Consider the following 14,695-nt stretch of genomic DNA (forward strand, 5'->3'; position numbering starts at 1 on the left):
CCTCCCCCCAACACAGCTGAGCTGGTGAGTCTGTGAGAGAGCTGCACACTCAGGCGGAGGGACAGACAGTCCGCAACACACTCAGGAGAGCCCATCGGACTGCAGGGGAACGGCGAGGGAGCGCAGGAGCTGACCTGGGCCCATTCACCACGTGCACTTGTAAAGCAAGTCGTTTGTAAACTCCGACACAGTCACCATGGTTCCAGACAAATGACATCCCATTCATCCCCTTGTGTCAACAGCGCGGCTGGGTGAAACCCATTTCAAAGGCTGGCTATCGCATCTCTCTTATCACACTAATGACTGTTTTACAGGAACAAATACTCATGTACTTACTTCAAGGACACCTTCACTTTGGGTTTAAAATAGGGTGCATTCTGGTCTGCCAAAAAGACGATTAAATCATTTCCTAAAAGAAGCGGATATAGGATATTAGAATAAGGTTCCTTGGTAGGACATCTAACTGGTGTTTACAAAACTTTTCCAGGCACCATCCTCAACAAGAAAACTTTGACTCCAGTTCACTTAACCTTTCAAGGTCAGCCCTGCGTGTCCGAGGGAATGGCGATTCCTAGCAGTGCGTCACAAACCCAGCAGTGCTCAGAGGTAGCTGGCTGAGACAACCTGAGCCGATTGCTGGCCTCTGCCCCAAGCCAGAGCAGTTCACTTCAAAGAACCATGAAAAGAACCTGCCTTGTAACTCTGCGTCAGGCCTTGTCTTCCCCAAACCCAACAACGAAGACCCTTGTAAGGCTGTTTATCAGAAGGACAGAATCTCGGACAGTAGGCATCTGACTTACAACAACACGATTACGTATTTAAGCAGAAAAAGCTGAATCATGCAACCACCTTCTTGTGGCTCCTACAGAACCTTCCCCTGGGTAGATGCATTCTTGGAACTCAGTGAGCATTCAGGGGAGCAGAAGTTTAGACGGTTCAATCCAACACCAGCCACCCTTAACTTGAAGTGTCTGTATCCAGTTCGGATGGAGTAGCTACAGGTTGGGCAACACATGGAGTCCTACAAAGGTAGGGAAAATGTCCAGGGGCCACCAGGGGCTCTGGGGCCTTCTCAAGGGCAGGGAGAAGTCTGGGCCAGGATCCCCTCAGTGAAGCTCTGCACTTCACTCCCTTTGGTAGCCTTGGCCTTAAACAGTACCTGGCTCTGCAGGTTCTCAAGAATGCCCAGATCCTCTAACACCATTTGTCAGCATCAAAATAAACTAAACAGAACACTGTTCTGGGATGGGTAAAACAAGGAACTCCCAAGAACCTCAGGGCTGGCACAGAAAGCAGAGATAGGGAAAAGTAGGGTGGCGACCAAAGCAAGGACGGGCCAGCTGCCCACAGGAACCCAGGCAGCTCGGGAGGGGCGGGGCGGATCGTCAGGTGGAGAACCCTTTCCCAGCGGTTTATCCGCGGTCGGGGTCCTTGCAAAACGCGCGTGCGAGCTGCGGAGAGTTGAGGGCGCTGGGAGGGCACGGGAGCTCCCGGGAAAGCTGGGGCCCTGACACAGGGAGGGGCGACGAACGAGGTCCCGGGGGAGGCAGGGGAAGGCCTGGGACAAGCAGCGGTGGAGATGCGTGGTTTGCAGTCCACCGAAGGGGACGAACGGGAGGGGGTGGGGGTGGGGGTGGGGGTGGGGGGGGCAGCAGAAAGGAAGGAACGCGGGGGCCTCGGAGGGATCGGGGTTCCGGAGACTGCCGGGGACCAGGAAGGGCTTCGGGGGGCGGGCGATTCCACGGGGAGGTGGGGTGCAAGGGGGAAGCCGCGGGCTCCTGGGGTGAAAAAAACTGGGGTGTTTCCGGGGCTCTGGGGCGCGGTGCACACACCGTGGGGCGGCCGGGCCGGGACTAGGGGGCGGGGGAGGACGGAGGGGCGGGCGAGCTGTCAAGGATGCTGGAGAGGGAGGGCGACAGAGCCGGGGCCGGGCCCCAGCGCCGGGGGTGTGGGGGCCCGCGAGGGGCACGGGGACGCGGGAGGAGGGGGGAGGAAGGGCGGGCCGGCAGGCACTGACTTTCCCGCAGCACGAAGAGGTCCGTCTGCTTGTCGGAGTTGAGGTCTCCGAAGGCCGCCAGGGTGCCCCAGGCCTCGGCCCCGAAGAGTTCGGCCGTGACGTTGTGCAGCGCCCGAGCCGGGGCCGGCCCGACTCCCAGCAGCGCGAGCCCCCCGAGCAGCGGCGCCCACAGCGCCCAGGCGCCCGGCAGCCGGCCCGCCGCCGCCATAGCCGCCCCTGGGCCCCGCCCTCCGGCCCCGCGCCGCGCTCGACGGCAGCCGGAAAGCACCGCGCCGCCGCCCGCCCGCCGCCGCCGCGCGCCCCCGCGCGCCGTCCCGCCGCCCGCCCGAGCCGCCGCCCGCCCCGTCGCCCTCGCCCCACGGGCCGACCCTCCGACTGACGCGGCGGCAGCCGAGGGGCGAGCGGGGAGCGGCCCTCGCGCTCACTTCCGGCCAGCGCGCCTCGCGACAGTGTCGTGCGCGGGGGGGCGGGGCCGGCCCGGCAGCGTTGACAGGCGGCCCCGGGGGCGGTGGCCCAAGTGGCGGCTCCGGCGCGATGGCGGGGGCGGCGGGGCGCATGGCCGAAGTGAGCTGGACGGTCTTGGAGCGGAGAGCCCGGGCCAAGCGCTCAGGTTTGCAAGCTGGGGCGCCCCTCCCCCCGAGCGCCTTGGGCGGGGGGCAGGTGGGGTCCGGGAGTGAGCCGGTGCCCGCGTGTGTCCCCGTAGCGAGCAGTCGGCCGCCCGGCCTTCCGCCCGAGGTCTCCCCCCGCGCCCCAGAAATGAGGGGGTGGCCCCAACGTTACTCCTTGTGCGCCCCCCTCCCCCATAAAGTAGTGGCGACACCGACTTCGCCCGGAGGCTTCCTCCCTAGAAATCAGCCGGCGACCCCCGTTCCTGCCAACGAGAGGGTGTCCTTCTGTGTGCTCCCCAAAGTCAGATGGCTTCACTCGCAGACCGGACCGCGGTCTGCTCGCTGCCTCGGGCCAGGCCCCTTTCACAGTCCTCTCCGATTCTGAGCCCCCGGCCCGTGTGTCCTTGCTGGCAGACTTGAGGGGGGACAGGGCTCAGGCCACGAAGGGGGTCACGTGGAGCGCAGCCAGGGCTCAAGCCGGTCCCCCCCCCCCCCGGGCAAGTGGCCTCAGGGCGCCTAGTTCCCCGGGCGGGGCTCAAGCCCGAGGCCCCCGCGGCCCCACGACGCCGCGCAGGCAGGCAGGCAGGCAGTCTACAGCTCCAGTGTCCTGAGCTGGCTCCTCCAAACTGCAGAGTCACACTTGGAAGTTAGCACTTGTGGCTGACAAGTCCCTCTGCGAGCGAGCCAGCATGGAAACGGCCCTGACTCCGCGCCGGCTGCGTGGGATCCCGAGCTGAAAGCGAGCCTGTAAACAGGAACGCGCAGTCTGCAGCGTCTGCAGCGTCTGCAGCCCGGAGTCTTTGTTACTCTGTGTCGGAGCCGGGACGTGCCGATGTCAGTGTTGCTCCCGGGAAAACAGACGCCCGGCCCTAGGAACGCTTAGCTCTGCCTTGGCCTTGACGTTCAGGGAGAGCAGTTACTTTCTCAGCCAAGGGGAGGTTTTGGGCTCTTCCCATTTGAGAAGGTCTCAGTTGTCTGTTGTCCACTCTGCCTTTTTTTTTTTAATTTGAAGGAATTATCTAGTTTCATAAATCACACAGAAGAAATTTATCCCATCTTTGTCGCTAATTTCATTCTGTTTTTAAACCTTAAAAAAGTTCCGTGCTTATTAGGGTGATAACAAAACTCCCAAGAAAGTAGGAGAGAAATTCTCAAAAAGTAGCCCTTAGTACATTTGGGTCAATACGGGTACTTGGGAAGTCACATGTATTTTTGTTTCACACTTTTTCTTAAGACCGTTGTTTCATACTGAAGTATCAAGTTGACCACTAATGGCACATATGCCTGGGTTATAAAGGATTATTGGGTTGATAGTATCTGATCACAGAGAACCATCTGAGGTTTTTTTTACAGGAACTGAGCTCTGCCCTCAAAATATATTTCAAAAGCATTTCTCTTTCCCCTTAATAAGTATATAAGGTTTATTTTCTTCTCTAGTCTTTATTTCCTCTGAAATGCATGTCGTAACAGTAAGCTTTGAAAACTTAACCTCCCCTTTCTTAACTGAGAAAAAAGTTCCAATTTTCTTTAAATGTTGAAAGCAGTCACTTGAATTCAGTTTCACATGCAAAGTAGTTCAGCACACTGCGTAAATGTTGGATGTCCCCGTACATTCACAGCATCGCAGTGAGAGAGAGGCCATTTGAACTCATTACTCCAAATTAGTTGAGGTTTCAGATTCTTCTAATTCTGCAACATAAACTGCAAAGTTTCTCGAGTGAGTCATTGACATCCTATGTCATTAAAAACAATCAGTCTGATTCTCATTACTTTTAGAAGACTATCTAAAGAGAGCTTTGTTGGAAACTGTTGGACTAGTCCGATTCCGACAGAGACCCCCCTGCAGAGTTCCGAGCATTGTTACATAGACATAGTAGCATCATGGTTCCGCTGCTCAATGGGAAAGGGTGCTCTTAGGTGACATTCCATGAGCGGATGTTTTGTATCTCTGCCTAATTCATGTAAGCAACTGTAACTTCCCAACGCAAAGCACATTTGCAAGTCATAAAGAGAAAATAAAGTGATAATCAACCTTGATTATTGTCTCCGTTGCACACTGCATCGTGTTAACAACTGCTCACACCGCTTCCAATGAATCTAATGCTGACTGCTTCTAACCCTCACTAAACAGAAGGGAAAATCGCTGTAGTTTAGCCTGTGCCGCTTGTGATTAGAGCCGACGCTTTGAAATGGCCCGCTCGCCCGGTGCAGCCGCCTCTTCTCCGCCGGCTCTCTTAAGGTCCGGTAAGTGTGGAGACCCTCCCGAAGGGGCTCGTTTTAAATAATTCCGTTTCTGAAGTTCGATGTCACCAAACGATTTTGCTTCTGTCTCTCTCTGGTGGGCCCCAGCCTGGACCCCACTGCTCTGTGTGAGCTGTCCGGCGTGGGTGCGCATGGTGCCGAGTGTGGTCTGTCGTGTTGTCGGTGTGCGTGTGTGTGTGGACATGAGAAGTGACAGTTGAGCCCCAGTTGTCACATGGGGACATAGAAAGCATCTTTGGTGATTTTTGTCTTCTTGCACAACGGGAATAACTTTCATAAGTTAGGAGTTGGTGGTCAGCGCCCTGATTATTTACTCTCCGTCGACTCCCTGGGAGCAGGTGTCTTTGTACAGTTTCGTAGGCGGGGGAGGGAAGCTCGCCTGGTGCAGAGAGGTGGCAGCGACTTGCCCCGGGTCCTGAGACTTGTGTGTCAAAGCCACATGCTGTCCCTGCCGGCCCACGGCTTTCTGATGCGAGGCTGCAGGAGACGGTGGCACAGTGGCTCCTGGGCTGCCACACCAGTGAGCCCCGCTGCAGACGGGGCCAGAGCTGTGGAGTCGCCCCCAGATGTGTGCCTGGGTTTTGAAAGCAGGGCGGAGGGGGCTCACGCACCCAGGGAAGACAATGTGCGGGTGGGTTCCGATTTGGAGCCCGGGCCTGTGGATGCCTCCGGCCACTCGCGGAGGGGCCGTGGAGCAGAAATGGAGACGGGGGTCTCCATGGCTGTTCTCTGCAGGGTGTGGGCCACCTGGGGCCGTGACCCGCTGGAGGGCAAACACACTGGGGGAAGCTGGTTGGCAAGGGCTGCCTTGTCCCCCAGGTACCTTACGCAGAACATTCAAGCCTCGGGCCCCATTCCCAGGTCAGTGTGAGGTGAGACGAGCCCGCCAGAAAGTGGCAGGAAGCACTTTCTTTTCAGTTTCGTCAGGACCCTTTACTTCCATTTATATTTCGAGTCCTGTTTTGGCAAAGATGGAGGAGACACATCTCAAAGAAAAGACAGAAGTAGCTCAGGGAGGAATCATAAACGGGAGATACCAGAGCTTCTCCTTTAAGGAGCGGGAATGATTCTCGTCTCCAGGTGTCATCAGCTGAATGACAAAGGGGTGTGTGTAGCATTCCCAGAGCCTGGGCTCTGACCGCACCGTGAGCTGAGAGAACAGGAGAGCGAGCATCTCTGGACTGCGCTGCCTTGCCCCGGGCGGCAGGTCTGGTTCCCATTCTGGTCACGGGAGCGGGGGCTGGGTGGGTTGCGGCACCAGCGATGGCGGCCGTTATGGGGAAACCGAATGCTCGAGATAAGCTTTCGGGCACCATGGTCTGAAAATTTCGACACCTCGGAACGGCGCTCTCGCATCGCATGGCGTTGGGAGGCACCTGCAGGAAGCTTCCCGGCACCGGCACCGGCACCGGCACCGCGGCGTTAACTGGGAACGGAACGTGCCGAGAAACAACATAGGGGAACACCGGCCTTCCCTGCTGCAGGCCGTTGGAAAGATGGATTCTTAGAAACGACTTGCAGTATTCACACTTCCTGGAGGTTCCTCTAACCACAGCTTAGCAGTGGCTTCAAGGAAACACTGAAACCTTTCGCCTGTTAAAATACATACCCAGAGGGCTTGCGTGTTTAGTGTGTTTACGGTTTAGAAGTGCTGCCTCTGGATGGAAACGCTGGTTCCCCCTGCTGCGGTCCCCGGGACGCGGTTGTCCCAGGGGAGTGTTTCATGGAGCCGGTTCACTGCATGGTGACCTTAAAGCCTGAGGTCACAGCTGAGTGTCCCCTGGTGCTTCGGGCCAGAAACTATTCCATGTGACCACAAGTGAAAGCCAAAGCTCGCTAGTTTTCAATCTGCCGGGTGGTTTTGTGTGTTTTGGTCCTCTCGATTCCTCCGGAGTCCGTCTCTGCGATCATGTCTGTTTCCGCTCTTTCTCGCATCCGTGTGCGCCCTGTGTGTCTGCGTGCATGCGTGCGTGCGGGAGCCGTGCCCTGACGGGCGGAGGTTGGCGTGTGCTGTGCGTGAGTGTGGCTCGTCCTGTGCTCACTGCTCACATCCGGAGAAGGGTCTGGGTGTCCAGGCCGGCCTCCCTCTCTACCTTTTGTTCTTTCTTTTTTCTTCGTACTGTTTTTTTTTTTTTAATATATTTTATTGATTATGCTATTACAGTTGTCCCATTTCCCCCCTTCTCTCCCCTCCATCCTGTACCCCCTCCCACCCACATTTCCCCCTGTAGTTCATGTCCATGTGTCATATTTATGAGTTCTTTAGTTTCCACATTTCCCGTACTATTCTTGCCCTCCCCCTATCTATTTTCAACCTACATTCTATGCTACTTATTCTCTATACCTTTTCCCCCTCTCTCCTCCTCCCACCCTCCTGCTGCTAACCCTCCATGTGCCCTCCATTTCTGTGGTTCTGTTCCTGTTCTAATTGTTTACTTAGTTTCTTTTGGTTTTGCTTTAGGTGTGGTTGTTGATATTTGTGAGTTTGCTGTCCTTTTACTATACATGTCTTTTCTTTATCTTCTTTTCTTAGATAAGTCCCTTTAGCATTTCATAAAATAAGGGCTTGGTGATGATGAGCTCCTTTAACTTGACCTTATCTGAGAAGCACTTTATCTGCCCTTCCATTCTAAATGAGAGCTTTGCTGGATAGAGCAATCTGGGATGTAGGTCCTTGTCTTTCATGACTTGGAATATTTCTTTCCAGCCCCTTCTTGCCTATAAGGTCTCTTTGGAGAAATCAGCTGACAGTCTGATGGGAACTCCTTTGTAGGTTACTGTCCCCTTACCTCTTGCTGCTTCTAGGATTCTCTCCTTTGTTTTTACCTTGGCTAATGTAATTATGATGTGCCTTGGTGTGTTTCTTCTTGGGTCCAACTTCTTTGGGGCTCTCTGAGCTTCTTGGATTTCTTGGAAGACTGTTCCCTTTGTGAGATTGGGGAAGTTCTCCTTTATTATTTGTTCAAATACGTGCTCAATCTGTTGCTTTTCCCCTTCCGATTCTGGTACCCCTATAATTCAGATATTGGAACGTTTAAAGGTGTCTTGGATGCTCTTAATCTTTTCCTCAATTTTTTGAATTCTTATTTCATCATGCTTTCCTGCTTGGTTGATTCTATCTTCCTTCTGATCCACTGTATTGTTTTGAGACTCATATTCCTTCCTTTCACTATTGGCTCTCCTCCGCGTGTCTTCCTGCATCTGTTTTATGGTACTCTGCATTCTTTCATCTAAATTTCGTCCAAAATCCACCAGTTCCGTGAGCTTTCTGATCACCAGTGTTTTGAACTGCGCATCTGATAGATTGGCTAGTTCTTGGTTGCTCAAAAGGATGAGTCCTGGGGGACTGATTTGCTCTGTTGAAAACATGGGTTTTTTTTCCCCGTCTCTCCTTTTTTTTTTTTCGGTCTGGTCGCTCTTGTTACGGTGGGGGGCGGAGCCTTAGGTGCTCACCGGGGCTGGGCACCCCAGTCGCTAGATTGTGACGTTACATGTGGGGGCGGGGCGGAGTGGGAGCGGGGCGGGAGAAAACAATGGCGGTAGTTCCGTTCCCCTGGACTCAGACCCTTGTCTGGGCTTCCGGGCCGCGAGCTCTGCCCTGGTCCACAATCGCTGCCCCTCTGGGTCTGCCAGCCGCAGCTTGCGTACTCAGGGATCGCCGCTGCCTTCTTGCGCCCCCGGATGGCTTTTGCGCCGAGTTTGCGCCAAACCTTCCCCCGACCTCCGCGCGCCGCGACCCGAGCCAGCCCCGCGCCCGCGGCTCGTCTTCTCCTACCAGTCCGGATGAACGTGTCTACTTCAACTTCTTGGCTGCCCGACTTCCATTCAGATAAATCCTCTGCCGGATCTGGGTGTTATTCTGATAGTAAATTATTGTTGTAAATTATTGGTTTTCTAATCTTGGTTGTACGAGGAAGTACGGTGCGACCACCTATTCCTCCATCTTGCCGGAAGTCCTCTTCGTACTGTTTTTTAAAAGTCTCAGTTGCAGTTGGCCGACACTATTACCGTAGTTTCAGGGGTGCAGCGCACGGATCAGACATTCATCAAGCGACTCCCCCCGCTAGTCTAGAGTGCTCGCTGGATGTCGGGGTTTCCTGTAAAGAACCTAGGAGTGAAATGGGCAGGACGAGGAATTTGTAGGCAAGTCCACAACCGAAGTGTAAATGGGTCATTAGGGAAGGAGCGTGGCGCCCAGCACGTCCGAGTGCTCTGATCTCTCCTGCGGCCATGAGGCGTGCACACGGCCCGTCGGTCGGCCTAGCGGAGCGGCTCCGCCGGAGTGGCTGGCGCTGCAGGGACGGCGGCACCCTGTGCCGAGCTGGGTAAGGCTTCTCGGCGTTCTCACTTCTGTTCTTAGATGGTACTTTGACAATGAGTCTTTCTAGAGAGTAAGAGTACGGACTCCCAGTCGCCGGGACGTGTGTCCCGTGTGGGGAGGAGAGCGGTGACAGACAGTGACTGGCTGAGTGTGGCGACCTCATCTCGAGGCCCGAGAGTGTGCAGTCATTGCATTGTGCCCCTGAGACCAATGTAATGGTGCATGTCGCCTGTACTCCAATTAAAAATACATTTTAAACAAGAATTCGTTTCTTTCGAAACTGACAAGAAATGACTCTTTAAAATGAGTGCTCAGCTCATCTCTATCTTGGCTACCCGTTTCTCAGCGTCCAAGTGAGTTTATTAGCGTGTGACTTGAGTTTTCTCCCTCACGGATTTCTTTTTAGGTTCTTTGAATAGTTTCTCCTTTTTTTTCTTAAGTCAAGTCTCCTTCCGTCACCACTGATGCCCCGTTTGCCCTCTTCCCTCTGACACAGACGGCCACCCTGTTGTGGGTGTTGTGAGCTGTTTGCTCGTTACGTAATCCCTCCGCCTTTTCCCCCTCGGGCCCTGCGCTCCCCACCCCCGCCCCCCACAGCTGCCAGTCTGCTCTCTGTATTTGTGAGTCTCTTTCTATTTTGTTTGTTCGTTTATTTTGTTCATTAGATTTCACATATACGTGAAATCATATTATACTTGTGTTTCTCTGACTGGCTTATTTCACTCAGCATAATGCTCTCCAGGTCCATCCGTGCTGTTGCAAAAGGTAAGATTTCCTTCTTTTTTGTGGCTGAGCAGTATTCCGTTGTGTTAAGGTACCACAGCTTTTTTATCCACTCGCCCACTGACGGTCACTGGTGGGCTGTTTCCAGATCTTGGCGATTGTAAATAATGCTGCAATGAAGATAGGGTGTATTTTCTTTTATCAGTTTGATTTGATGGGAATATCCATACCTGGTAAAGTTTTTATGGTGTGTTTTGGACAAAACTCAACTTTGTATTTTTTTAAAGGTTTATTTATTTATTTTTAGAGAGGGAAGGGAGGGAGAAAGAGAGAGAGAAACATCAGTGTGTGGTTACTGAGGGCCGTGGCCTGCAACCCAGGCATGTGCCCTGGCTGGGAATCGAACCTGCGATACTGTGGTTTGCAGCCCGCGCTCAATCCACTGAGCTATGCCAGCCAGGGCTTCAACTTTGTATTTTAACATGCAACACTCTTTTCCCTTTAGACATGATACAGTAGCCTTATTTTTGGCCTCACTTGGCAGCCAACTAATCACAAATTCTCGTGGCATAAGGTGACCGTGGGCCTGAGGCTCATGGGCTTTCTCCTTGAAGAGCTTAAGGAAAGTGCGCATTTTGTGTTCAGCCGTGCACGAAACCCACCCTGCCTCCGTTTTCTGCCTGTTTGACCCTGCGCCGTCTTCTAGACTCGGTTTCCTTGTCTGTAAAAATAACCCCAAAGGGATTATTGCGGGGATTAAATAAAACGTTATATGCAAAACACTTAACGTGCAGAAGTTGGCCCATACGTTGGAAATACGCCCTTTTCTTCCCCGAAACCGTGTGTCTCGTGCAGCGCTGCTGCTGCTGTGTGTTTGGAAGCAGGACTTGCAGCAGCTGCCACAGGGTAGCTTCTCTCCCCCCTAGTCCTGGTTCCTACCCCCTACGCGGCCATTCGATTCAGAGAACTGGTCCTGCTGAGGTCCAGCGAGCATGCGTCAGGTTACTCAGGACGCAGCTCTTACCGTCCTGTGAGTCTGTTTCCTTTTGCCGATAATCCCGGAGGTCTAAATGAATCCAGGGAGTTTCCGCGGACACTACTGTCCGACCGCGGGAGAGCAGCCATCCTTTTGTGTACGGGCAGCTGACGTTTTTGTCGCATATGGGCACGCACGGGGGTCTCTTCGAGGAGGATGGGATTTTCAGGAGCACAGCCAGCGTGCGTCCTGCGGGGCGCTCTGACCTCTCTGGTCTGGGGCCTGCCCTGCAGCCTTGAAGGAGGGAGGGAGTAGGAGCCCCACGGGATGGTGTCACTCCTTGCATGTGAATCTCATTGGCCTTAACCCTCAGGCTCTCCCGTGCCGCTGTCCTCAGCAGGGATGACGCCTTTCAGACCGTGTTAGTGACAGGGCTTCACGAAGAGTCCAGCGGCTCGTCCTGGTGCTTTAGACTGTTCCGGAATGTTCCCGCCGTGCACCCTAAGAGCTATTTTTTTCTCTTGCTCTTTTCTTTATCTTCAGTCTCCTGTGAAGCCAGACAAAGGGTGAGCGGAGCCCCCCAGAACCCCCCCCGACTCCCAGGTGCCTACCGAGCAGGTGTGAGTGGGTGCGGGTCTGGCCTGGCGTCTCCCATGTCCCCAGCCACTGTCCCCGGCCGCAGCCTGTGCCTCTGCTAATCTTCTCGTTTCGGCAGGCTCTACCGGTGCTCTCCCAGCTGCTCGAGCTAAAAATAGAGAACTCACTCTTGCCCTCTCCTTTTTCACTCAGTTCAAACCCTTTTCACTTCACCTCCGGAGCGCGTGCCAGAATCTGTTCGCCTCCAGATGCCCCCCCCCCGCCTCCAGTCTAAGCCACTTACCTCTCTGGTCAGAACCACCAAAATAGCCCGGATTTCTGTCTTTGCGTTCTTGCCTCTCTGAAACAGTTTCCCGCCCCATCATGCTGAGAGTCTTTCAGAAATGCCAGTCAGGTCCTGCCACTTTCCTGTGCTCCTGCGTTTCCTTCAGCATGAAATTCACAGCCCCCCTCGTTGGGGGGGGGCCCTGCAGCACCCGGCTCCCGCCTGCGTCTCTAGTCTCCTGGAGGACCACCCCCCCACCCCACCCCCCCACCCTCCTGGTCTTCGGCCACGCTGGGATGCTTGGTTCCTTAAGACACGGTGTTGGTTTGGTTTCCGCGTGGGCTCCCTGTTGCAGCAGTTTCCCTGCCTGGAAAGCCCCCTCCCCTGCCGTGCGGCCGGCTGGGCCCTGTCGGTCGACTTTCGAGTTTCCGTCTTGGACTCAGCCTCCTTCGGTGGCCCAACACAGCGCTCTTCGTTTGGATTCTCCGCCGTGCACTCGCGCCACGTGACATTTCCCTCCGAGCTGTCCTGTCGCTCGTGTGCCCCCAGACCCCAGAGGCACGCCTGCCGCGGCGTGGGTGCCCGTCCGTCGCAGTGCTTAGTGAGTCCTGCCCCGCCCCTCCGACGGTGGCGCGGCGTGGCTGACACGGGGCCCGCAGACGCAGACAAACAGGCTCCACCCCCAGCGCGATGCTGGCAGAGCTTGTGAGCTGCTTCCGTACCTGCCTTTCTCCTCTCGGAGCGCAGGTAATGTGTCCTTTTGTGAAGATGGAGCGATGACCCTGGGGTGCCCTGGCGGTGGTCTAGTGGTCGTGGTACTGATAACAGCAGTGATGACGTGACCTTGATGCTGAGGATGACAGTGGGGACAGTTTCAGTGGCTGACTCCTGTTGATCACTGTCCACCAGCGGTCCTTGGCGTCAACAGCACCCGGAGCCCGCAGCTGGGGTGCGGTGGGGAGGGAAGCCTTGCTCAGGGCAGTGCGAACGGCTCTGCGAGGGCGCAGCTCGGTTATGCGGCAGCGCAGCCGTGGGCAGCCCTGGGGTGGGGCGGCCTCGCTCTGCCCCCCTCCGGGGAGACGTCCTCCGCGCTGCGGCTGCAGCAGGGGGAACCGTCTTCTGTCTTGGGGGACAAGGGAAGTGTAATTTCGGACGCAGAGGGGAGCGTCCCCACCCTGGTCTCTGATTATCAGTCTGTCCTCATGCAAATGAGGACTCCAAACTCTTGCAGTCTGATTGGTCCAAAAAGCCCTGCTCTCATAGGTCAAAACAGAAGCACTCTAATTGGTGGGTGCGGATGCTGATGGGGATGCAGCTGCCCATCTCTGATGGGAGAGAGAAAGTCCCAGCCCTGCTGGTTGGAGTACAACCCCAGGAACTCCTCCGTGAGGGCTGGCTCAGAGGGCCACAGCCCAGCCGGGAGGTCCAGCCCGAGCACAGGCAGACGGGTCGGGGCCGGCTGCCCCCTGAAGGGAGGCCCTGTGCGGAAATGGCTGCCAGACTGGTGTTGTTGGTTTGTCTGTTTGGGCCCTGCTGGCCACGTCCAGGAGGCAGCTCCCCTCTCAGCATCCACACCACTTCCTGTGTGGCGGGCGGTGTTCTCGGCACCGTACGTGTGGCTCTCGCAGCGCCCCTGTGCTGCGGGCGTTGTCACTGTGGCTAGGAGGGGAAGCCAGGCCCAGAGGAGTGAAGCCACCGACCTGGAGTCGCAGCTGGGACGCAGAGTGGGGCAGGCAGAGCCCTGCTCCTCACGGGCGCTGCCCCCTCCTCGGCGTCGGGAAGGAGGGGGCCCCAGTTCTGACCGTGCCCTGGGGGTGTCCCCGCTCTGGGGCCTCTCTGACTGACGGCAGGAGCCCGTGGCCCGCCGGAGCCTCAGGCAGAGCCGCAGGTGACCACGGTGCCCCTGCCCACACTCAGTCTCCGCGTCCCTCCTGGGCGGGTTCAGTTGTCCCCTGCTGCCCGCTGCGGCCCTGCCCACCACCCTGCAGTGCACCCCTCTCCGGCCGGCCGCCCTGCTGCAGTCCCTCTCCGGGGGGCCCTTCTCTGATGAAGAACCGAGCTGTCACCCCCCGGCCCACCCACTCCCCGCTCCCCGCTCCCCGCAGGGTCACGGTGGGGTTTCGGGGCGAGGGGGCCTCTCTGGGAGTGACGTTGGAGCTGACCGAGGAGGTAGGCGCCCAGGGGGAGTGGGGTGAGGAGGGTCCTGGGACGGGATCATGGGGGTGGGGAGAGCTGGACACGCGAGGAGCACCGGGAGGGCCAGAGGGCAGAGGGTTCCCACCAGGTCGGTGCTTCATGGGGCAGCGCAGGGCCAGGACCCTGGAGAGAGAGGCTCTAGGGGAGTGGAGCGGGCATGGCGGCGAGGCTTCCCCCAGGACATCGGTGGCAGCAGACCCCCCCTGCCCCCCGTGTCACTTCACACTCAAGCGCTCGCACACCCTTTATCGCACTCCCGTATTTTTTATTTAAGGACAATAGCTGTGGGAATCTTTCATGTAAACAGTGTTATTCGGTGTTATGCCAGGCATTGGCAGGGAGTGTTAATCATTTCTGTTGATGTTCTTTCTGCTTTGGTGGGAAGTTTTCCCATTCAAATCGAGCCCCTTTTAAACATGGCTCCTCTAAGGTAGAGGCTGTTAGACTTTTACCTCTCGTTTGTATTAGACATCTTTCAAATGGTCTTTAAACTAGAGATGTTTGAAATAAGAGCTGTTTTCTTAGTTTGCATATTTCTGAGGGTGACTGTCTTTGCTTTGTGGAATCTTTCTGCGAATTTTTATCTGTTGTTTCTGCTAGCTCAGAGGTCCTGGGTTTGCTTATGTTATCTCGTTTTCATGGAAATGCAGTGAAGCTCAATTAATTTTTTATGCCCACTTAATCCCAATTCTCAGTAGGCTTGTAGCTCTGATGATTATCATTTGTTCGA

At 55.8% G+C, this 14,695-nt stretch overlaps 2 protein-coding genes across 2 annotated transcripts in view; one reads left to right on the plus strand and one right to left on the minus strand.

Annotated features, from left to right (window-relative positions):
- ITFG1 (integrin alpha FG-GAP repeat containing 1) overlaps positions 1 to 2,244 on the minus strand; it is a 65,024-nt gene extending 62,780 nt beyond the window's left edge. Inside the window, exons 1-2 of the mRNA XM_028501858.2 lie at positions 2,018 to 2,244; positions 337 to 409 (exon numbers count right to left, since the gene is read on the minus strand). Of these exons, the coding sequence (XP_028357659.1) occupies positions 337 to 409; positions 2,018 to 2,225 (281 nt within the window). The 5' untranslated portion in view covers positions 2,226 to 2,244. The remainder of the gene's footprint in view (positions 1 to 336; positions 410 to 2,017) is intronic.
- A 258-nt stretch (positions 2,245 to 2,502) lies between these two features.
- PHKB (phosphorylase kinase regulatory subunit beta) overlaps positions 2,503 to 14,695 on the plus strand; it is a 104,959-nt gene continuing 92,766 nt past the window's right edge. Inside the window, exon 1 of the mRNA XM_036013559.1 lies at positions 2,503 to 2,627. Within this exon, the coding sequence (XP_035869452.1) occupies positions 2,552 to 2,627 (76 nt within the window). The 5' untranslated portion in view covers positions 2,503 to 2,551. The remainder of the gene's footprint in view (positions 2,628 to 14,695) is intronic.

The sequence above is a fragment of the Phyllostomus discolor genome, chromosome 12 (genome assembly GCF_004126475.2).
Source record: "Phyllostomus discolor isolate MPI-MPIP mPhyDis1 chromosome 12, mPhyDis1.pri.v3, whole genome shotgun sequence".
NCBI classification, from domain to species: Eukaryota; Metazoa; Chordata; class Mammalia; order Chiroptera; family Phyllostomidae; genus Phyllostomus; species Phyllostomus discolor.